At 45.7% G+C, this 24,788-nt stretch overlaps 1 protein-coding gene across 8 annotated transcripts in view; it reads left to right on the top strand.

The window, feature by feature from the left end:
* The first annotated feature begins 1,731 nt into the window (after window positions 1-1,731).
* st18 (ST18 C2H2C-type zinc finger transcription factor) overlaps window positions 1,732-24,788 on the top strand; it is a 57,830-nt gene continuing 34,773 nt past the window's right edge. For 2 of the 8 annotated variants that reach the window (XM_076970310.1, XM_076970304.1), the window contains exons 1-2: window positions 3,287-3,553; window positions 4,866-5,007. In XM_076970310.1, the coding sequence (XP_076826425.1) occupies window positions 4,960-5,007 (48 nt within the window). In that variant the 5' untranslated portion in view covers window positions 3,287-3,553; window positions 4,866-4,959. Of the gene's footprint in view, window positions 1,871-3,286; window positions 3,554-4,865; window positions 5,008-15,896; window positions 16,282-21,005; window positions 21,110-24,788 lie in introns of those variants that run through there. The other 6 variants (XM_076970311.1, XM_076970308.1, XM_076970305.1 and 3 more) reach the window with 6 other exon arrangements.

The raw sequence follows: 24,788 nt of genomic DNA, 5'->3' as shown, positions 1-24,788 counted from the left end.
CAAGGTACTGAAATTAGGGTAAAATAAATTAATATATAAATTAAGCTTAACAATTAAGATATAACAATTATTTTTAGGTGTGATTATAGAAGATGTTAAAAGGTCTTTTTGGGCTGGGTTATTTTTCTAACTTCTAGCATGAGTTTGATTTTGTAGAAAGCTTAACTTATTTGCTTCAAAAGGGGCCCCAAAGATCTTCCATTATCAGTGTGAAAATGTGTAATTATTAACAGTCACGTGTCAGTTATAACCTGACCAAAATTCCAGATTTCAGCTAATGATGCATTTTCCTGTTAGGGCCATGCTGTGTAAAAGAAGGAAGGTGTGTGGGAAAAACCAGTGTGCCGTGATGTTGGGATGCAGAGAGGATAGCAGAGCACACATTCACACTCTGACAGTTGTTGTGGTCGCCTGAACTCACAAGGAGAAAGGGGCCTTTGTTTTAGGTGACAACCAAATAGGTGCTTCATACACTTCCGTCTCAGCACATTTTCACCCAGTTTACTACGACTTGTCTCTCGGGGAGGACGACCCGTCTCTTTCTGCGTTCCAGGCTGAGGCAACACGAGTTGTGGAAGCAGTTCTGGATCTTTGGTGGCTCTGAGCGGCTCCACTTTCTCACACTCTTCACTTCCTCTTAGTAAATCCTAATCTTCCACTGCATATCTGCAAGGGTAATTTAGTAAAATCTTAAAGGGTTTTGTAGATACATTTTAAAAAGCATGGCTTTGTATATTCATAGCTAAATTGGAACCTAAAGGGGAAAGAAAATAAAATTTTAGAGCAGTCTACCCAGGAAAAACAAAAAAAAACATCCTCCTTAAAACATCCCCTGTTTCATTTCCTGTAATATCTCCTTGCTCTCTGACAAGTTATAGATAATCGCTCCAAATAGTTAAAAAGTCTGAAAATAGCCAGTGATTCAAAATGGAACTGAAGACCGCGGCATTTCCCGGCTACGCGGTGTGTGCCGAAGGAATGACACCGGCTTTGATGGGCTCGGCGGCATGGCGAGATGAGCCTCTTTATGCTGCGTGCACTTCCATTATGGCTTTGTTGGAATGCTTGTTTACCTGCTGATAACATACACTGGTGGATTGAGAAGCAGCGATCCAAAACACATTGCCAGAGTCACTCGAGTCTCATTGTACGGCAGGAGGAGAAGAATGCTCTGTTTATGCGAGGGGGGGTGGGTGGTGGGGGGAGATTGGGGGGGGGGGGGGGCAGAATGCTAAATGTGAAATCAAACTATGGGACCAATAAGAGATCTGCAGAACTTTTGCCAGTTTTTATTTTTAGCCACCTGCTTGTAGAGCCAGCAGAGTAGAAATGGCTGGTGCTCGTGCTCCACACAGTGCCCTCGTTTCCCGTGCACTCGAGGAGGCCCGCCTGAGGAAATTTCGAATCTTTCCAACTGTACAACAGGGAGGGACAACAGGTTTAGGTCCCTACCAGAAATCAACAATTACACAAAAGGCGCTTGAAAGATATATATTTTTTTAAAGCCTGTTTTCCGATGCATTATGATGAAAATCATTGTAGGGCTTTACCTGACCGTCTGTTTTGTTGTGGAAAGGGTGACCGTGCAGTCAAAGCAAGAAATGTGTGTTTGCGTGTGTGCGCGCCCGTGCGATGGTGTGTGCGCGCGCGCGTGCATGTGTGCGTGCGTGTGTGTGTGTGTGTGTGTGTGCGTGCGTGTGAGAGAGTGTGAGTGTGGGGCTGTTGATGGCAGCTGTCAGTGATTTGGAAGGAGAAGCGGACAGATTGTGCGTTGTGTTGGTACCGCCAGTTCGCCACCTGGCAGACTCTTCCTTGTTAGAACTTCTTTGCTGCTTCTGTTCTGATTGGAGAGGCATGGATCTGAACGCTGGTAACTTTCACTCACACGCTGACTTCAAGCCATCATCACAGCTTACACTCGCTACTAAAGATGTTATAATTAATCCAAGATTATTCAGCAACCTTAGACAATGGTTAATCATTTAATTATGCTTCTCGTGAAGATATTGTGCCGAATTTGCGCCGCTTTTAATTCGCTCACCATCTTGTACATCTCAAAATGTCTAAATATGTGACCCCTCAGTGGTGGCCATGCTATCCCAGGAGCCGGGGGAAACACACAGCCTCTTTGCCATGTGTATTCATTATCCGCCTTGCCTCAGCGTGTCAGTAAGAGTCAAAGAGCTGTGATCTTTGTGAAGACGATAATTGTTGGGACTGCTTTCCCCTGACTGTGTGATTGACGGCGCGGAGTGCTAATACTTCTCCTCTAGCCGACTGGCGTTCTCTTCTTATTACTTAGTCATTCTCTCCATCACACCCGGAATCTGTCATTTCACAATTTAGCCGTGCACCGCATATGCACGGTTTACACCACCTCTCCCAGCAACGCGCCCGTCCAACGCGCCGATACGCCAGGCGGCCGCTCGCCCTCGCTCCGCGGCCGCGGGCCACGGAAACGATGCGCCGGTGTCAGGTTAACCAGGCTTTAACGTGGCGTGTCCTACCCAGAAGCCTCGGCGTGCATGCTTTCACTCAGCTGCGTGCGAGCTGAGACTGCATGAAGTGTCCTGGAGCCTCTCCACAGGGTTTGGGGGCCTCCGTGGTCTTTGCCCATATACACCCCGTTGCACGCATGAATACGAAACCCTGCTCTGTGCTGCAGAGATCGAACACACGGCTGTGCTGTACCACAAGGCTGCCTCCGCATGGGCAATGATTTCAATCAGGTTTTAAAATTCCACTTAAGCTTTTTAGTCCTAAATGTCATTATGAAAGACTCCCATACAACGAAAGTAACGTGAGGCCCGACTGGCATATTTCCCTATTTTCCCTGTTTTCCTTTCCACCGAGTTGGCAGTAGGGCTCCGTGTCCCTCATTTGCATAGTTCCTCTTGGTTTATTTTCTTTTTGGATGACCAAAAATGCTTCAAGTTTAATTTTGCTCCTGATTGCAAGAAGTGACATGTTACATTGAAGGTTTCTAAAGGCATGTAAGGATCCAGATTGCAGAAGTGAGCGTATGATACACATTTAGAGTCTCTGAAGTTTCATTCACGTAGAATCAGAGCATTAAGTCTTTACCGACCTGCCACCCCCAGCTCTCTCACAGAACTGAAACTTGGGGCATGGCTGTGAGCTCCCCCCATCCGCGCCAGTCAAAAGCCTAACTGTACATGTTAAGAACAGCAGCGGAGGGGTTTGGGGGGGGGGGGCAGAAACTTCTCCTGAAAGATGGCACTTCTTCCTGGGCACAAGAGTCGTTCTGTTAGGCGGTTCGAGCCCCGTGCCACCCAGTGCCAGCGATGCCGTGCCCTCCGCGGCTCTGAGCGGCGGGTGCTGGCGGCGGACCCGGACACGAGACCCCTCTGTTCCCCGCGCTGTGCGGCCTCTGTCTGAACGCACAGCGTTTTCCTTTGTGTTCACCCTCAAAACACGCGGCAAAGTTTGTCAGCAAGTGACTCTGGCTCCCCCACAGACGGATTCCTTTTTTTGTTGTTGTTGTTGTTTGACGATGTTTTTCACTGTGCAGGACCTGACGGAGCTCCTGGAGGTACGTACTGCACACACCTTCCAGGGTTTGGGTTTACTGCATCGAAATGCAGCCGGGTTGAGTGGTCTGACCATAGAGTTTCCAGGCAAAGTAGTTCATGTAGTTACTACCCAGCAATATGCTGCATTCAAATAGTAGCCATAATTATTGCATAGTATTCAAAAACACTACTCTTCAGTATTCAAATACTCACGCCATCCTGAGGCCAGAAAATTTTTGCGAGTAAATAATAAATGGGGATTTTATCTGATCTGTTGTCTAATGGCAGGAGAAACGTTTGCCCGTGAACCACTGCCACTTCTGATACTACCTGAAGGCAAATGGTACCGATTTACACAAGTTATTTACAACAGGAGCCGAGCTGTAGCTTCGGAAACTAGGCTGGAGATCAAAGGATTGTTTTGATCTCTGCTTAGCATATTTGTTTAACCTAGCCAGTGATTCCGCAAAGTGTGCGAGCTTTCTGGTGATACGCAGAGCATCCTTTATCCCTCTCTCTTGTGTTTCGCTCCGGATTTAAGTACTTTCTGTATTTAGGAGACAACTGGATTTGCCAGCTTTTGAAATTTAGTTGCCCACTGCTTGCAGTCTTGGCACTCAGAAATAGATAACTAGGTGTGTAGCACAACTAATCCTGATCGGCCTTGTAATAGTATTTGTGGACTGCACGGCACCCAATTAGAACATAATGTGTTATTTTTGTTTCGGCTAAGTTGGATTAAAAATGGAAAATGTGGTGGTTTTTGCTCTTCTTCCTGAATGTTTACTTTTTAATCTGCATATTTGTTTGGTTTTTCTCTCTCTCTCCTTCTCACTCTCGTTCTTCCTCTCTCCTTTCTTGCTGCCCAAAATTTAGGCAATCTGGATTCGCCTAACACTTAACAGTGTCTGTCAGTTGAGACAACGTGAAGGAGAAAAACTCTGCAAAAATAATCACAGCAATAAAAAGACAATTTTGCTGAGAAAGCCAGGCCTGTGTGTGTGTGTGTGTGTGTGTGTGTGTGTGTGTGTGTGTGTGTGTGTGTGTGCATGTGTTTGTGCCCATTTGTGTGTGTGTGTGTGTGAGTGTGTGTGTATGAGGGCAAGTGTGTGTTTGTGCACCTGTGTGTGTATGCTTGTACACATTTGTGTGTATGCACATTTGCGTGTGTGTGTGTGTATGAGTGCAAGTGTGTGTGTGTGTGTGTGCGCGCTACTTTGTGCTGGCATGACAAGTGAAGGTTTGGGGTTTAGTGGCAGCAGGGAGTGAAGGGGCTAGATGGCCCACGAGAGGGATAAACCTGGAGAGTCATGCTGCAAATGTGTTTTACAGAACACAATGAAAGCAGCGGACAAAGCGATTGTGGCAATGTCCTTTGGAGAACGGCAAAGCAGCTCGCTGAGGTCCAGCCCCGTGGAGAAACCGGATGCGCCCTCCAAAGGCGGCCAGGAGCCGAGCCGTTCCAACCGCACCTGTGAGTCGCCCGCTAAAGGCCAGAGCCTAGCACCTCAGAAGCTCAGTCTCGTATTCCTGCGCTCACACGAAACTTCGAGGCCATTTTGGTACTCACCGGGCAGCGTGGTTAACCGTGCTACGTGTTTTTTTGTTCCTTTTTTTGGATGCAATCAGGGGTCTGTGTCCCCCTGGTAAACACACAAACAGCATTGTTAGTCGCAAGAATTCCTTTTGAAAGAAAGTGTTTCCCTAATGATAGAGTCCAGCCAAAAAAAAAAAAAAAAACAGAAAGAAAAAGGGGACAAAAAAACAACAGGCAGGAGACAAAGGGAGAAAAAAATGAGAAACTAAAAAAAAAAACCACTCACAGGTGCTTGGGAAAGGAGAGCTAGGAGTGAATGGTCACTGAAGTCCCCCAGGATGCCTTTTAGCTGCAGCCAGTCCAGTGGGGTGGACTTTGTGAGGAGGTTTGTTTGGAACTGAGCGGAGCGGTGAACTGGGCATGCTCACACTCCCCCTATTCACATGCTAATTCCACTCCAGTTGAACTTTTATTTGTCTCACCCTGGTGCCCAGGGACAACAATTATGGAGCGTTTTATTCGGCATTAAGACCAGCGGCGTCCACAAATCAACCAAATAATATGGATGAGGACATTTTAGAGAGCACAGGGACGGAGAGCAGGTTTGTCTCGTGTTCGAAATGTTGGCCCGTTTATGAGACACACTCCTGTGCTGTCAGAGTGGTATCTGAAAATGCACAGTCCTTCATAAAATCCGTGAAACTACTCAGAAAGGAGTAGGTCCATGTCAGGGGTAGGTCCACGTCATGGTTAGGTCCACGTCATGGTTAGGTCCACGTCAGAGGTAGGTCCATGTCAGGGTTAGGTCCATGTCAGAGGTAGGTCCATGTCAGGGGTAGGTCCACGTCAGGGTTAGGTCCATGTCAGAGGTAGGTCCATGTCAGAGGTAGGTCCATGTCAGGGGTAGGTCCACGTCAGGGTTAGGTCCATGTCAGAGGTAGGTCCACGTCATGGTTAGGTCCACGTCAGAGGTAGGTCCATGTCAGGGGTAGGTCCACGTCAGAGGTAGGTCCACGTCATGGTTAGGTCCACGTCAGAGGTAGGTCCATGTCAGGGGTAGGTCCACATCATGGTTAGGTCCATGTCAGAGGTAGGTCCACGTCAGGGTTAGGTCCATGTCAGAGGTAGGTCCACGTCAGGGTTAGGTCCATGTCAGAGGTAGGTCCATGTCAGGGGTAGGTCCATGTCAGGGGTAGGTCCTTGTCAGGGGTAGGTCCATGTCAGGGTTAGGTCCACGTCATGGTTAGGTCCATGTCAGGGGTAGGTCCACTTCAGGGTTAGGTCCATGTCAGGAGTAGGTCCATGTCAGGGGTAGGTCCTTGTCATGGTTAGGTCCACGTCATGGTTAGGTCCACATCAGGGGTAGGTCCACATCAGGGGTAGGTCCACGTCATGGTTAGGTCCACGTCAGGGTTAGGTCCATGTCAGAGGTAGGTCCATGTCAGGGGTAGGTCCACGTCAGGGTTAGGTCCACGTCAGAGGTAGGTCCACGTCAGAGGTAGGTCCACGTCATGGTTAGGTCCACGTCATGGTTAGGTCCACGTCAGGGTTAGGTCCATGTCAGAGGTAGGTCCACGTCAGAGGTAGGTCCACGTCAGGGGTAGGTCCACATCAGGGTTAGGTCCACGTCAGGGTTAGGTCCACGTCAGAGGTAGGTCCACGTCATGGTTAGGTCCACGTCAGGGTTAGGTCCACGTCAGGGGTAGGTCCACGTCAGGGGTAGGTCCACGTCAGGAGTAGGTCCACGTCAGGGGTAGGTCCACGTCAGAAGTAGGTCCATGTCAGGGGTAGGTCCACGTCAGGGTTAGGTCCATGTCATGGTTAGGTCCATGTCAGGAGTAGGTCCATGTCATGGTTAGGTACATGTTAGGGGTAGGTCCACATCTGTGGGTTATATCCACTATAAACTCAGTCATATCTTTTCATGTGCAGATATAATGTAGATCAGAGACTGTGCACGAGATGATTATCCCTGGTTTACCTCTCAGCTTGTAAACTGGCCAGATTCTAAACCAACCTGTGTAGGATTTATAAATTTATATTTATAATGTAGGAACTCAGCAAGGTGTGAACTTGTAATATTTGTATGAAACAATTAGTAGACAGGAGTTACATAACAATATATCCATGCATCAAAGCTGTAAAGTGCATATTACAAAATCAAGGTACATTCTCTGGTGCTTATGTCACATAGCACCAAAGTTTGTTTAGAGAAGAGAGTTTATCCCAAAACAGGATCAGTGCCTGCCTGGTCTCACTGAGATAAAATCACTTAAGGGTTTGAACAGTGTGACTTGAAATGAATATTCCAGCCAATTTGAACATAATTTTTTACCACTACTGAGTTGTAGGGTCGATTACCACAAACAACAATGTTGACAAATTTACCCATATTTGAAAAAATTGTAGACCAGTTTCAGGAAGTTTCAGTTGTTGAATGAATGTTTGAAATACATAATGATATAAAAGCACAAAACCGCATTCACAGCACCCTTGGCATGTCTTAGAGAAATAAGAGTACATCTTAGCAAAAGATGCTATTGTATAGTTAACTCCTGAACACTCAAGCAACTCAGTATAAATACCACTTTTGTTTCCCCTGAGGTTTTGTGTCATTTTTGGCAGTGTTAACAGGCAACTAGTAAAGAAATTCCGTGAAGTCTTCCCTCTGGAAAAGTAATATCACACAGTGAACACATTATACAGATTTACAGCTTAATGTACCACTACCTTTGATTAGAAAATTCATGACAGTACACCTTTGTCATTTTCCACTGCCCAACAGCTGATCTGTGGCCTGTGTGTCTGGAGGCAAGTTGTTTGAATTCTTAGTTCAATCAATCAACACTATACTACAGAAGCAACAGACAGGGAACAGGTTGAAATGCTGTAAATACTATAGATAGAGATCAGGCTGAAATGGTACAAATGCAGTGGACAGATCTGGTTGAAATGCTACAGATGTCTTAGATTTCAAGTTGAAATGCTACAGACACAGTACATAGAGATCAGGTTTAAATACTACAGACACAGTTGGGAGGGTTCAGGTTGAAATACAGATATAATAGAGAGAAGACTACAGACTCAAGAGAGAGATAGGGTTGAAATGATACAGCTACAGTAGAGAGAGATAGGGTTGAAATACTACAGACACAACAGGTAGAGACCAGGGGTGGGTTTCCCGAAACCTCGTATGAAACCTCGCCACTGTTCTAGACGAAGGTGAAGACTCCTTAACCTACGCTTGGATCACACTGATGCTTGTATAGTCAACACGGTCCACACGCATAGACAATGATTCCAACTCATCTCATTCAGAGCTGACTTCAAGGCTTTAAAACAGTAGTTAGTGAGTTAGTCCTGCCCAAGGTAAAACCTGAGCACAGAGAACAGTGTTGAGCTGTTATGGTGTTTTTAAATGGAGCCAGTAAGTCAGAGAATATTAGAAGAGTCTCGACACTAGACAGAGTCCATACCCTAGACGGAGTCCCGACACTGGACAGAGTCCCGACACTAGACAGAGACCAGATCCTAGACGGAGTCCTAACACTAGACAGAGTCCTGACAATAGACAGGGTCCCAACACTAGACAGAGATTGCAGACACTAGACGGAGTCCAGACACTAGACAAAGTCCTATGTTAAATTTGAACTAAAACCTCTTTTTTGATCAAGGTTTCAGCTCAGTTTAACACTGACTCCTTTAGCTCATATAGTACTCATCTTTTAATTTTCAGTAATCCAATGCATTTTTATTCCATTTAATTCTTATTATTGACTTTTTCCTTAATCTTTTATCTCAAATTTAATTTGAGCACTTTACATGTTTAATTTGAGCTCTTATTACTTTTACTTACTGGTTTATATCGATTGCTGTTCTATTGATGAAAAAAAAAAGATTTGTTTCGAATTTTAATAGCTTTATCTGCGGCAGCACTGTGACCTGTGTATAAATGTGCTATATAAACTTGCCTGGCTTGTTCAGTTCTACACTGCCCTGCCCCCTCTGCCAGGCTTACTAAACGATGAACCTGATTACACTCCACCATTTAAGACGCGCAAGACCATTGTGCTCTTTGCCACTGTAACCTTTGTCGATGCTGTAAGAGCTGTGCTAGCTTTAGCATTTGCTCCCCCCCTTTGCCTCCCTCGCTGTGGGTCGTTGCCTTGGCGTCGTTTCCTAAGTTACAGGAGCGTGTTCCATTGTAAAGCCCTCCCGCCCCCCCCCCCCCCCCCCGGCTGGTCCGTTTTCTCGAAGGTGCACCGGAGCTCCGCAGGGGCCGCCTCCACGCCTGGCTATCTGCTCCGCATAAATAGCATCAAAGCCATTGTCATCTGCACCTTTTGGATTGCCTTTCTCAGCCTATTGAAATCGCCTGTCCCCAGGAGACAATGCTGCAGCGTGTGCCATAGGCCGGTATTACCCACTGTTCAGTGCAGTCAGGACCGGGGGGGGGGCGGGGCGGGGGGGGGGGGGGGGGGGGGGGGCGGAGCAGGAGGAAGCTCAGAGCTGGGCCAAACCTAGTTCCGCCTGTAAAGGAGCGTTTCACCTATCCCTGACAGAGGTGTGCAGTTGCTTTCTGAGAGGGTTTCGCTGGGCATGAGGAATGGGCCGTGTTTAAAACCCCCCCGGCTGAGCTGAGACGCAGCTGAGACCGGAAGCACTATCTATCTATCTGTCTATCTGTGCATCTGTCTGTCTGATAGATAGATAGATAGATAGATAGATAGATAGATAGATATGTATATACACCTACCTACCTACCTACTATTAAACAGATGTTCCAAGTATTTTCTAGTTGAATCTCAAGTCAGTGCTGATCCGGTGAGACCAGCAGAAAACTTCCTTCTCCTTCCGTCTCTCTCTCTCTCTTTCTCGTCTCCCAGAGCCGAGTCTGTGAGCAGCCCCGCTCGCGTTCCGGCAGCCCTGAGCCTGTCGAGGAGCTCCGATTGAGCCATCCGTCAGTGTGAAATCGTATCGGCTCCTGGCTCTTTGAGACTCTTGTTAAATGGTTTACTTGGCCCTTTTGCCGGCATGTGCTGTGATAGCGCAGGCATAAAGAGTGCCCTTGATCGGATTAACTGTGCAACAGCATGATGTAACTTTGTCTTTGTTTGTGAGAAATGTGTTCTTTAGAATGGCACAAGTGCCGCTTAACTCCAAATTTAGGATACTTGTGACCAATGAGGGAAAAGGGTCAAAAAAAAGCCCGGGAAAGTTTGTGCAGTAACACAAAGTGTGCGTTGTCAGGTATGTGACTGGATGCTATTCGCTTCCGTGTTTCTGTTGTTTTGCCAAAGGATTACTGCCTTGTTCAAGAATACTAAGTTGTCACAGACACTTAGTTGCCAGTGCCCACATACCCGGTGTCAACAGTTCCAACCCCAGAGAAACCAAAGGATAAAGCTCATTTAAAAAATGTACACACACACACAAACACACACACACACACACACACACACACACACACACACACACCAACTGCTGCTGTGGTGCCCTGAATACCTTTGAAGATGACTTTACAGAGAGTGGGAGGCACATCTTTCTGTTCAGTAATTGATTTTAAACCCTGATGTACATAATCCATGCACTCTTGATGAGGCATACAACTAGTGCAAATGACTTCAAATTTCTTAACCTGTTTACTCCATCCAGGAGCACTTCATGGTGAAGCTATCTCCTCTTCATGGCGAAACTATCTCCGAGGTTGCCGCTGAAAGCTGGGATCTCGTAACCAAAACTGAACACAAAGCATTTTAATGTCCGAGATGTTATCATCTGTCCCACGATATTTAAGTCGATGTCACTGTTCTCCTCCAGATGTGTCCATAGCAACACCCCCCCCCCCCCCCCCCCCCCCCCCCCCCCCCCCCCCCCCCCCCCCCACTTCATCCCCAATGCTCAGAAGCAGAAAAAATGGCTACGGTTTACTGGTGGTTTAGATGCTTGTTTATCACTTTTAAATACCATCATCTTTGCTGAAATCCGCTCTCAAAAGAACCTTTCACTTTCTGGAATAAATTCAAATTAAAATTTAAATCCTTCTTTGCATTCCCTCAGCCTCTTTTAAAATAGCTGCCTCCTTTTAGAAAGCTGTTTATGTAGTGATCTGCTCATAATCCAGTTTGTTTCTCAACAGCAAAAAAAATAAATAAAAAAACCCCCACTGAAATCGTATTATCACTATCTTGAAAAGATGAGTAGAAGAGTCAGAAAGAGTCGGGATCTGGGAGAACTTTTCAAAGTGTTAAATCTGAGGAATGACGTGAACGTGCTTTGATGGAACACTTTGACACAACGCAGGCATTTGACTTGCAAATACTAATAGTGTTGTAGCGCTACAACTCCGATGTAGCTGATGCCTTGTCTGATGTTCTGGTGAAAACAAGACAACGGACAGTCTAGGTGTGAGAATCAGGGTGTCAGGGTGAGGATTGTCGGTCTAGGAATGTCAGAGCGGGTTCCTTTTTCGCACCGGGAAGGGAGGACAAGAGACTTTGTCAGGTCATGTCAGATAGTCTTGCGTGGGATGTCTTTTCTCAGTTGTAGAGATCATAACTTTTTTCCTTCTTAATTGCACGTGCGTGAACCGCGGTGACTTGCGGCGGCTCAGGAAGTCGGCCGTGACTCTGTCCTGTACTCGCGAAACATCCTGTTGTGTTGCGCTGTGTCGTGGCAGCGACTTCGAAATAATCAAATCAACACTGGTTAGCGACTGACCTTTTTTCTCCTGTTTTTATTTGCTTTTTATCCAGCGAATTCGGTTTGCTGTTCAAAGGACAAATCATACAGAAGACCTTATTAAGGTTTTTGTTCGAGTGCCGTAGATTGGAGTTATTGTTAGCGAACAAATTATAATTGTATCTCCTGAAAAGTTAGCAAAGCTCTAAACAAAAGAAAATCAATGGCAAAGGGCCATTAATCACTCCAAGCGGGCTACTTGTGTCGAAGAAACTTACCTCATAATCAATGTCTTTGTTTTGCTGAAAGGGCATTTGCATGCTGATTCAGTGTGGTGTATTGGATGCAATCAAAACACTGTCATCCACATTAATAAGTGGGTTATTTGTACTCTCAAGGGTGCCGGTGAATAGTACTGACGGCCCGATGCATTGTGACGTCCCGGTTTTAAAAGACCCGTCGTGATTCTGAAGACGGAGAATCGTCCTAAGATTTTTTGAGGTGTCCGTGCTCTGTAATATACTCCAGCACACACCTTTATGGTGAAGAGGCTTCTACGCAAGTGGGAGTTCGTGACACCTCCGATACGTGCGGTGCAAGCTTGCCTAGACGATGTGCTTTAACTTTAGATTGTTGCTGCGACCTTAAAAGAAAAATAAGAACCTGTTTCATCTATGGCAGATGAAACTTATGATGTTGAAGTTCTATGATTCTGTCCATTTTTCCCCCTTTTTGAAAATCGAATTACGTGAGATCAATAATATTATGGTGTTGTCTTACACGCGCCACTGACTTTGCCCCAAGGCAGATGAACGTGGCCATGGCAGGTGTCAAGTAACTGCTGTATGTTGGACAGCTTCCATCACAAGCCCAATATTGACACAAATCTATATTTTTGTCGTCATGTGACTTCTAAGGTTTGAATAAACATTGTCGTTTTCTCGTTTCACGAAGGGATGCTGCCTATGGAATCGTAATGTCTTTTTATTGTCCAACATTAAGTCATTTGTTGGAGGCTGGTTCAGTTTCATAGCTGCGTGTATCTGATGTGTCATAGCCTGGGGTGGGTCATGTCACATGCTGAGCACAGCGGGGAGTGACTGGGTTCTGCGTTCGATGGGCTTCCTTAGCATGATTCCAGAGTTTTGTAGGAGGAAATTTGAAATTATGCGCTTCGGAAAAATGTCAGATGTTGAGAAATCATAAATCTAGATGCAAAGGAGTCTTCCAGGGCAACCGTGATGTACATTCGGCTCTTATTCTCCTCGGGTTTGTATTCTGGACCAACTGATGTCAGTTAGCACTAAGAACCGATAAGCAAGTACCACACGTCCATCTTCACTTCTGGAGCCCATGTCTTCCCAAAGGTATTACGTTCAAATCGTAGAGTCTGAATCTCGCCGTGACATACAGAGAAAGCAAACCCCATAACCTTCTAGAAGGATCTTTTCATGGATGAAGTGTGACAGTTTGATTTAGTTATTGTATTTCCCTCGTCTTGCTGTGATCCGTCAGCTCACTCCCTGAAGACTCTGTTCACACAGGTGTGTTCAAACCATTTGAAACACTATTAGTGGACACAGATGGAGGCCATCCTGCTTATTTTGTGGCTTGTTAAAGCAATTTGCCTCACCGGAGCTAACCGAGGTCGGCCGTAGCCGGCCACGACCATGACGCTTCTCTCGACGTGATTTGGGGCGCGTCTCTTTTGAACCCGGTCGCTCTCGTTTTGAGATGCCGCATATGGTGTGTATAGATGTAACCTTGAAGGTGAGTTAGTTGGACTGTGTAAAAAGGACGCTTCGTATTGTCTTCGCAAAAGACAAAAGACACGTCCTCAGCACAATTTGTATCAGCAAGCTAGAGTTGAGCACTCAAAAAGGCTGAAGCAGGCTTTAATCCACTACAGAAAATACTGTGCAAGCACTTACCTTTAAAGTATAGATTTGGGGTTATTTGATATAATATGTGTAGGATTGACAAAGGCCCATAAACAATAGGGTGCAGAGACATTTAACTTTGCTTACATAATTGGCAGACTAATGCAAAAAGCTTTTAGACATTATGTGTGACCCACTGTGATACTTTTATAAATGCAATCAAACATTTTTTTTCGCAAACATGCCATATACTTTGAAAAATGTGAACCTTTGTTTGACATGTCATTTTATCTCACCCACTCCTACTTCCATTTTACCTCTAATATGCACTATTGTCGGATTGTTTTTTCTTCATAAAACCCCAAATCAGACACGCAGGGACAGCTACCTCTCTTCCTGCTGTAATGGACAGTGCGCTTTATGGTTTGTGGCTTGACTGTGACCCAAAGATAACACTGTGAATGTTAGAATATTGAAGTATGCAAGATGGCTTTGTTAGACGTCTAATTCAGTTGTACATTTGATCTAGATTGTTTTTCAGAAGTTGATTCCTTTGAGGGTTTTTATTTATTTTCTGTCTTCTTTTCTCTTGATGATTATCTTACTATAGCTCATTTCGCAAACTCACTCGTGCCTCGGGCTTAACACATGTAAAATAAAAATGATCCTTTTTGGGAACAGCACTGAGGAGATAAGAAGATAGTTCCTTACTTGTGTAGTTGGGATTACAGAGGGAAAAAAAACAAGCATGTAGTTTTATTTTGTAAGAACACTCTGTAGCCAACAAATCTGTTGCCTCTCACATATATACTTTATAAGTGACAAACCTCCAGAAAGCTGTTGTGAAATTAGACTTTCAAATGAAATCTCAAATGAGAGCAACGGCCAAACCTTAAGCAAAGGCTCAGCCTTCTGTTGCTGTTCCTGAAAAGCCAGGCGAGGCTGATGAAACCCCCCCCCCCCCCCCTCGCCACACACACACACACACACACACACACACACACACACACCCCGCGTTATGCTTTACATGTTATCCTCAGGAGACGAGGAACAAAACACGAAAGAGATATGAGCCTTCACACACACACACACACACACACATACACACACGCATCAGCTGGGAGTGTCTTCTAGTTCAGTACCCTCCCCCCATGCATCTCCACTCGTTTGGAGGACTTGGCCACAGTCACCTCCTGCCCTGGTAAAAAACCCCACCCACTTCTGGCCCCTCCCCCCCCTGCTCTCTGCTCAGCTCCACCCAGAAGTGTGGCACTCTTTGTCATTCTAATCTGGCCTCTATTTGTTAAACGCTCACACACTGTTTGCTCTTGTTAAAGGCTGTGGGTACATTTATGTGTGTGTGCGCGCGTGTGTGAGTGTGTGTGCGTGTGTGTATGTGCGCGTGTGTGTTTGTATGTGTGTATTTACAAAAGTCAGCAAGCTTCAGGGCCACAGTGACGTCAGTACGATTAGGGCCTTTGTCACACATTGCATGCGTGATGCCTTAACCCCCCATGACTCACTTACACACACACACACACACACACACACACACACACACTTCCATATATGGGCCGGTCTACATGGTCTATGATGCAGAAGAAGCTATGTAGAGGTCTTCAGGGAGGAATTACACCTAATTACTCTAATAATTACTGGGGCAGCCGAGTCTGTCTTATTCACCAACACCAGCGAAGCCACAGCTCCGAGTCCTTTAGTCTGGTCTTTACCTAAGGTTAGATGTCATAAACCTCCCAAACAAACCAGTAAATACACAAAGCGACGCAAATGAAATGTACGACATGCTAAGAACGGGGTGGACGGCACCGGGAGAGCAGCGGGGTTAAATAAGAAAGCTCGCTGTGTGGCGGGGATTTCATTACGTGCACTTGTGCTTGTTGTTTCCGTGGCAATAAAGTGGCAGACATTGAAACTGGTCTGTTGAGCCATTGTTATCATCCCAGGCCATCTGCTGCAGAGGAGTGACATTCCGTCTCATTTGCATCCTGACTGATATGGGGGGGCGGGGTGAAAATAGGGGGTGGGAGGGGCTGGGGGGGGGGGGGTGGGAGGGGCTGGAGGGGCATATGCCCAAACACCCATGACAACAATGCAAGTGAAAGTTTTTTGAGGCGTGCGCGCGCACATCAACACGCGCACGCTCACACACACACACATGCAAGGGGGGGGAATAAGATAAATCAGTGTACATGTGGAGAGAGAGAGAGAGAGAGAGAGAGAGAGAGAGAGAGAGAGAGAGAGCAAGGGAGCAGAAACCCCACGCCTGTGTTCCTCCCCTCGCAGGGCCAGTTTGTATGTTTTTGCGGATGTGGGAGTGGTGTGAGGAGTGTGTGTGTGTGCGTGTGCGTGCGCGTGTGTGTGTGTGTGTGTGTGTGTGTGTGGCGGGTAGCGGTGGAGGACTGCTGCTGTTGATGTGTAAGTGTGCATCATATTGAAGGCGCGTGAATAGGGAGGTGTGACGTGGCGGGGAGCAGAGCGCAGGTGCTTATCGCCGGGCTGTCACACACACACACACACTGTGTCATATTCCCGGGGACTCTACCTTTCAAAAGGCTCCAGCCTCCACAGCACAGTCGCAGCGCGCAGCCCAGGACCAGACGCCCTCCAACTTCCAGCGCCACTCAAGTAGGTGTGTGTGTTACGGCTTCTTCAGAAACGGAGCGATCAGACGCGGTCACTTTCTGTCTGTTGTAGTCTGAACTGTCGGAAACAGTCCCTAGAATTCAGGATTTGTTTTGATTTGTTTTATGGGGGATGGGGGGGGTTTCCCCTCTTTTTTTCACAATAACAATCTGTAAAGTTGTCACTCGGTAATAATCCGTACAAAAGTTGACGCCTGTGGTCTTCGGTGATTTTTCGGAGTGATTTCTGCAGTTATCTTTACGCTGCCTCATAACTAACATCGGAAAACACGCAACGCAAAAATTAAGAAGTTTGGCTGTTGGTCTTTCGAATGCTTTTGATGTGGATATACGTTGCCCTGCTGCACGCTATAGCATTCTCTGATCGGACGGCTGGAAGCTTGGTTGTAATACTTGGTGTAAGTTGTTTGTGGTTGTCTTGCTGGAGAGTGTGTTTGCCCGTGTTCTCTCTCTAGGTTTCAGATAGCCCGTGAAAAGATTAAAGGGGCTCAAACTGCGTGTTTCTCTTTTTCTTTTCCTTTTTTCTTTTTTAAGAAGCATGACCTATTTTTGATCGCGTGGATAAAACTGGATGTGATCTTACACTCAGAGCTTTACCGGTGGGGGTGTGAGCCCATCTTCTCATCTTAGCCTCGCTAGGGTTAGCATTGTGTGTTAGCGTGGAGCTCGGACAGCCTGCAAGGGGGATGGGGGTTACGAGGGGGGGGGGGGGGGGGGGGGGGTCTGGGGGTGGAAGTGGAGGGATCAGTAAGGCAGCTGTACACACACACACACACACACACACACACACACACACAGCCACAGCTCTCTAACTTTCCCCTCTCGAAGGCAGCACTTTCATTAACACCCTTTTTCTGATGTCGGACCTTCATCTGTTTACCTTTGAACGCAGATGGACAGCCATGTGTGTACATGAGTTCGTTCTCCTCCAGACCTCTGAAGTCAAAGGATTTAAGCTAAACAGAAACAAAATGGCAAAATGGTTTTTCTTCATTAAAAGAAACAACAGTTACATGTGACATTTCTAGAGTTGTTGTTTCTCGTTTAATAGTTGGTAGTTTACTCACTACAGTGTCTCTCAAGGGGCAGACTAGATCATAGATTAGATTGTAACCTGAATCTTCTGCAGGTGACAGCTAAACAGGCACTTTGTGCTGTTGTCAAAACTGTTGTGTGCAGCTGCAGTGCTGGAATAACCTCCAGTGTTATGAAGCTATAATGATACTGTAATTGACATCGATGTCCGTTAAGCCACAAGGCTTAAATTTGAAGTAAAGATTTTCACTCTCACTTAAACTCACTCTTGTTTCAGATTTATCCTCAAAATAGATGTATTTATGGGATTCTGTGCTTGGTAAAATTAAGTAGACTGAGGCCTGACTTTAGATCAGTCTCATGAAAGTTTAAATATATAAGTGAAATTGAGAAGGTTTTTTAAATTGGCATTCTGTGTATTGCTGATATTTGGATTGAGTTATTTTGCAATAAGTAATTGCATAAAATTTGATCACCATACAATAAAATGCAACCGCTGTAACTGTTAGCTTCTCTAAAAATGCAGTGACTAGTATTTGTAGATCCAGTGAAATAGCGTAATAGTATTTGTATTAGTGTTTGACAAGTATATTTAGACTAATATGGGCCTAGTCTTAGTATAGGTAGAAAAGGCCTGAATCTTTTAAGTCTTTTAGGTCTGATCTCAGCAAAGGTGAATCTGATATATGATGTGATGTTGGTGAGCCTTGATCTCTTACTCTTGCTTTATAACGGTGAACTAATCAGACCTGTGTGCTAATTCAGCAGTGAACCTGCAGAACAGAGCTGCCTCTCTCCACAGGAACTGTCCATGGTGCTGTCCGTGTACACTGTAGCTGAGTACAGATCTAACAGTGGCACTTCGGTACAGACATCCTGTTGACCATCTATTATATTTGTTCCATATTAAGAGCTGGCAGTGTTAGGTTTTGTCTGCCCAGACCTATTGACCTAACATGACAAATGTCACACAAATGTCTTTATCACACCTCAACAGTCTCTTTGCCACAAATGTCATTTACACTGTCCAACTAAGTTATCACTGAAACAACTCACAACCGCTGACGTGCTCTGTAACACCCCAGTACGCTTCACCAGTGAAAACCCACAGAGCCGTACAAACACAGACTGCTTAATTGTGTATCCGTGTAGCCATGGATCTTGGTACCTGTCCCCCCTGTCCCCCCCCGTCCCCCTCGTCCTCCCACCCCACCCCTCGTGCACAAACTTCACTTAGTTAATCCAGGAAAATGAATTATGTGGATTTAATTCAACAAGGTTTCCGAAATGTTCCATCTGTTGCGGAGCAGCTGGTGAAAGGATAAATGTAATTAATTACTTAACTTTTGAACAGTAGTCCAGAAAATCGAGTCCTGGGGGAGGGGGATTGAGAAACGGAACCGGAATCGGACCGGAGCAGAAAGACGGCGGCACGTTCTGAAGAATATTACACGAGCGTTTCGGGTTTTGTCTCGCCCGTTTTGAGAGCCATTTGATGTATGAGCAGCACAAGTTGTGGAAATGTATTTCATCCATTAGAAAAAAGAATGAAATAAACAAGCGAACCCAAAAAGATACACACACACACACATACACACACACGCGCACGCAAACGCCCTCCTGGTATGATTCTGAATGAGTAGAGCCATGATTGGACTTACCTCACAGACCCATTTAAAGCTACAATGTGATGTGTAGGACGTCTGTAGGATTTAGATCTACTTTGAAATGGTTTCTACCAAGAATGGGCAAGATACCACTCACCGAGTCCAATATGTTCATGTCTCAGGCTTCTGTATCACTAGATTTGGGGGGGATGAAATCAAAAACCCGCATTAGTGTGAAACGGCATCAAAGTTGAACCTCGTGAAGTGAATCCTGTGACTAAATCCTGTCTGAACATCAGTTCAGACGCCAACCAAACACAAACAGACAGCACCGTAAAAAAAAAAAAAACACCCAATCATACAAAAAAACAACCCTGAAACATTAGAAACTAACGGTGTGTAAGTTTTATTTTCATGATGTGTAAAGGTGGGAAGTCATGTTTTGTAGCTAAAATTACACGAGCATTTCTCTTTCATTACACACCCCCCTTCCTTTTTGAATATATTTGAGCCTTTACCTTGATTGCAAATGTTACCTCATTGGCTGTGATTTGTTTGCTGGCCTAACTATAAAGGATCTGCCTGTACCCTTGTGGGCTGGGAAGAATTAGGATTTATGAATGTATTTCCACTCTTGCATTGTTTAAACAGCTTTGGTTCAGTTTTGATCCCTTCCTCTTGGCTTTGAGGCAGTTCCATGGTGTCAGCTGTTGACTGATAGCAAGAGAACGGCCTCGCAGTGGGAATGAAAGAAAAGTAGCGTTTGGTAAACACTGATAAGGGATAAATAGGAAGCGGTCAGGCAGAGATAGTTCTGTGGGAGCCCAGATTGTGTGCGGTCTGGTAAAATGAGATTCGGAGTCTGTCCTTTTTATTCTTCTGCCTCCCCCCCCACCCCCTCCTCCACCCCCTCCTCCGGATTGTGGTTGTCTGGAAAATCTCCAGTGACCTCTCTAGGCAAGTCCCTGGCTTCAGGAGCCTTTTGTGCACGTGCACGCACGTTTTGTTTTCCCTAACGAGGGTCAGCTTGGCCAATGGACGTGTCCCTGGTGTTTACGCACTGCTGTCATGGCTGCAGGAACTCACGGTAATTTACTGTGGACCAGGAAGCCCAGAAATCCAACATCAGAGAGCGTGGAGGAGAAAGCACAACATGCACCCTTAATAAAAAAGAATCCTCCCTTCTTATCCTGATGTGTGATTCTGGGCCGACACGCCACTCCACCGTCACCGTTTACGGCTCACGGATTCCGATCGTTCAAAGGACTTTCAAAGTCTTCGGAAGATTACAACGAACATTCAGACGTATACTTCAGATATTATTTTCCCAAAACACATAAAAGTTTTATCATGCAAATGACAACTTGATAAAATCTTGAATTTACAGATATCAAGTACACTGACACACATATTTTGTTCCTTTTCTCCAAGCGGCAAATCTTGTGAAACTGCTGCTAAGAAACTTTATGTAGCGTCATTTTAAAAAGGTCTAAATTTTTATTTTATTTTCAAAAATGCCTCCTCTGCATTAATTAGTATTACGTAATTAATTAAGTTGTCATTTATTTGTCAGCAATTAAACAATCAAGAATTATGGAATTTTCTGGAATTAAGAATTATTTATTTAAATCCTCATTGGAGTCAGTCAATTAACTTTTTGATTATCATATATTACATATATATTTCAGTCCCTTATATATATATATATATATATATATATATATATATATATATATATATATATAAGGGACTGAAATATATATGTAATATATGTTAATCAAAAAGTTATATATACATACACACACATAATTTTTTATGTAGCCCCTTTTTTTTCCCATGTGGTATATTTACCTGGAATGTCATAACGCCGGCATTGTGTGGTCCGAGCTAATGAACTTGGCCGTTAAGTGAAAGGCACAAAGGGCTGATGAGCGGTGGGGGGTGGGTGGGTGTGTCCGGGTGGAGGAGGGGGGCGTGGCCCGGGTGGAGGAAGGGGGCGTGGCCCGGGTGGAGGAGGGGGCAGCAGACAGGGGCGACGGAGCTGCAGTTGCGGGGTGGACGGCCGCAGTGTCCGGCACTCGCCAGGCCACGCGACACCATAGCGAGGCGCCGGCCCCCCCCCCCGCGCCACCGGGCCCCCTTTTATCCTGCACCACAAAGGCCCGCAGACACGGTAAGTCTGGGGCCCCGCGGCGGTCCCTGTCCGGCCCCTCTGGTGGGGGAGAGAGACTGAGAGGGGGGGGGAGGGGGGCATGGGGAGTCATGATGAGACTTGTGATACGAGAGAGAAACGTAGATGCAGAGACAGACAGCACAGTACCTTTGGGGAGCTGGTTCTCCGAGGCGTGAAGAGTCAGGTGGGAGATTGCGGCTGAGAGCAGAGCTGTGCCTACCTGCTTCGCTGAAGGGGACGTGTCAATTCTCCCTCACCGATGTGGCAGAGTATCTCTGATACCTTGTTTTACTTCACCGCGTCTTCGGTTCTTCTTGGCATGGTCTACAGTATGTGACTCAGTGGCTTTTTTTTGCATTTGGGGTAATATCTTTTTTTTTCCTTGAAAATATTTTGTCGTGTTTTCATTGAAGGAAACTTTTCTGCCCAAAGACATAGATAGGAAGTTAAAAAAATGTTTTTTACGTGATATTTAGGATGCATTTTGAGATGTTCAACCTGAACGGTTTGATTTAATGATCTTTCTGTCTCTGCTCATATGTGAAGCTTGAAATGGTCTTGTGGTCTAAGTTGAGATCAGTTTCACTATCACCCTGTTTGGTGTTTCACAATTATTGAAGGTACAATGCAAAGAACATCGCGTAAATAAAAGATACTGAATTTGCAGGTCAATTCCAATTTCAGATTATTTTAACTTTTGAAAATGTAACATTTATACTGACTGGTGCAAAAAAGACATAAAGCTTATGGTGAGATCCTCTCGAAAGGTTTAGGGGTTTTAAGAACACAGAGAGACATGTGGCTTAATTGAACATATGGATTAAATGTGTGCAGAAGTGCATAGTTTTAAAAACCCTAGTGCTAAGTGAAATTTACATTTTATTAAAGATTATTCATTTTATTGATTCAAATAGTCATAATCATGGCCCATCTGCTGAGCTGGCGTTTGGTTCAGAATCATCGGGCAGCTTTGGTGACCTTTTAATTGCAAAGTAGTTTGTGTGTGTGTGTGTTTGTTTGTGTGTGTGTGTGTGTGTGTGTGAGTGTCTATGCAAGCACATACTGGAGAACATCAGTGACCTAGAGATTGTGACTTTTGTGTGGCTTGTTTGCAGTAAAAAAAGGTGTGTGTAAATGCAAAAGAATGGTATAAATACATAATGAAACGTGGTGGAATTTGGGTGGGAAACTTTCTCCTCCTGGTGCTCGTCTGGCATGGAAGTACATTTACATTTGAGCGGAGATAGAAGGGCCCTTATATCTATACAAAATACGTTAGTATTTAGCAAAAAGTATATAGAACGTTGAAGCAAAGTAGAACGTAAAGACATTATTATCCAAGGAAGTTCTTGGTGCCTTTGGATTTTTAGAAGTATACAGCGTTCAGCTGACATCCAAATCCAAAATCCAGCTTTCACCCCTCCACCTTCCAGACTCCACCACCCAACATCTCCACCACCCCACACCACCTCCCTCCTGCTGCAGTTTCAGCTAAATCGGGGCTCGCCATTAGCCCTGTCTTTAACGCGTAAAATACTTATGCACAACTGATTCCAAACAAAGCTTACTCGGACTGGGACTTCATATGGCAGAGGTAAATCCGAGCTAACACGGATTTAGACTGGCATGAGTTAAAGGACTAGCGTTTGTAATCCAGGTGGCCGGGGGATTTTGCCACACACTGGACGAAAATCACTTCAAACTCCCCAAACGGTTGGCGCCCGACACTTCTTCCTGGGTTGGCGACGGCGTGGCGGCGGACGGACTCTGTGTGCATTTGCTGGCGTGGGCGCCAAAGAGGTTTTGTGGCGCATTAAGGAGCCATTGTTTGAGTTTGTGTAGCCTCTGTTTACCATTCGCTTTCATTTGACCCGGCGCGGCGGGTTCCGCGTTCGGTCGGCACCGAAACGCACTTTGTCGTTCCGGGAGCAGCTGCACTCTTCGCCCCGCGTGCTCGACCAAAGAGCCGTGTTGACCGGCGATCCGGCGAGAAACAGCGTAATTAACCTTCCGCTCAGATGAACGTGCTGTTTTGGGGTTTAGACGGCGAGGTCTGGGCTCAGCGGCGTGGCCGGCCGCCGCCTTCGGAGCATATGCCGCAAAGGGGCGACCTTTTTCCCGTTTGGCCCCCCGGTCTCCGTCTCCGGCTGGGAGGCACGAGCAGGAGGGAGGGGACGGGGTTGGTGGAGGCTGAAGGAGCGGCGCTGAAGTGGACTTGTTTAATGACAGCGGCAGCTGACTCATTAGACGGGCGCAGTGAAAGGTAATTAACCCTGGGAAAAGTACAGCTGCCATACGAGCTGTTCATTTCGGCGCAATCTGATTAGGAATCAGGAGTTTAAAGGGTGCGCTCCTCAAACCCGTGGCCTCTTCGTTTTTTTATTTTTTTTTTTCGGCCTTTTTTTTCTCCTCCATCACTTTCTTTCCCTTCCGTTCTGTCCTCCCCCCCTCTTCCTTGTTTTCACCCGAGGGCACTCAGACCGCTGGAGACCTGCCTTTTGTGCTTGAGGATTTAGCTCCAGCGCTAGCCAAGGCTCCTGCAAATTGCCGACCACCTGGTAGTACTCAGCCCTGCGCTCCACAAAGCTGGCCTCCTCGGGCCAGGACAATAAAGCCAGGGCGGTAGGAGCTTGAATGGGCGTGGACTCCCCCCCCCCCCCCCCCCCACACACACACACACACACACACACACACCCCCCTTCTGCACACACCTGGCCATGATTACGGCGTCTCATTTTCTCGACGGTGCCCAATTGTTCACCGGGCACCCAGGTGTAAAACAATATGTCTGCTTCCTCCCCGAAAAGATCAGCGACGTACAAGGGTCACTGAGTGTAAAGGTCACCGAGGACAGCTTGGCATCAGGGTTTACATAGAAGTGAAGAGGCCATACGAACTGGTCAGGTTTGTCTGTGAGAGGCGGTTTGTTGACTGAATGTCCACGTTTGATGGCTTTGATACATTTTATACGACATTCCTTTGACAAGATATAATCTGAAAATATTAAATTATTCTGAAAATTCAGAAAATATCTGAATTATTCTGTACAACCACTGATGATGAAATGTTTTATTAAAAGAATGTTGAGAACATTTTCCCTACTTTAAGAGAGTATGGCAAAGGAGTGATTTCAGCATAGAGAGAAAGCTGCCTCTCTTTCTGGTAAAAAACACGACACTGGGTTTTGGAGTTTGGCAACTATATTTTATACCTCATACTGTATCAACTCCGCTGCACACCTGGACTCCAGGAATGTTCTTCAGAGGATTGACGCTCTCACGCATTCACCATCTTCTCACTCTTTCATTCTTTCATACGCACTTCATTCACAAGCGTAATCCTTCTTCAGGTGGTTGGCTTGGCCCAAGGTTTTAAACATTTGTCTTAGTGACTTCCAACAACAGCCGTGTTGTACCAGAACTCAGAAGTTAAAGACATTCCTAACATTCTCTCTCTATAATCACGTCTCCAGAGGGACAGGGGTTGTCTCACGTTCATCTTCTCTTTTGTGCTGTTTGCCTTAAGTAATCAAGTAACAAGTGTGTATACTTGTTTGAATTATACTGCTTAAGTATGGGCACTAATATACATTTAAGTGAGTATGTTCTAAAAATGTAGTTTTTAGCATATTAAGAGTGTGCCTAGCATACTATGCCTTAGTTAATTTGGGTTAATTTGC

Source organism: Brachyhypopomus gauderio, chromosome 13 (genome assembly GCF_052324685.1).
Source record: "Brachyhypopomus gauderio isolate BG-103 chromosome 13, BGAUD_0.2, whole genome shotgun sequence".
In the NCBI taxonomy this organism is placed as follows: Eukaryota; Metazoa; Chordata; class Actinopteri; order Gymnotiformes; family Hypopomidae; genus Brachyhypopomus; species Brachyhypopomus gauderio.
Note: the sequence above shows the minus strand (reverse complement) of the source record. Positions and strands in the feature narration are given on the sequence as shown.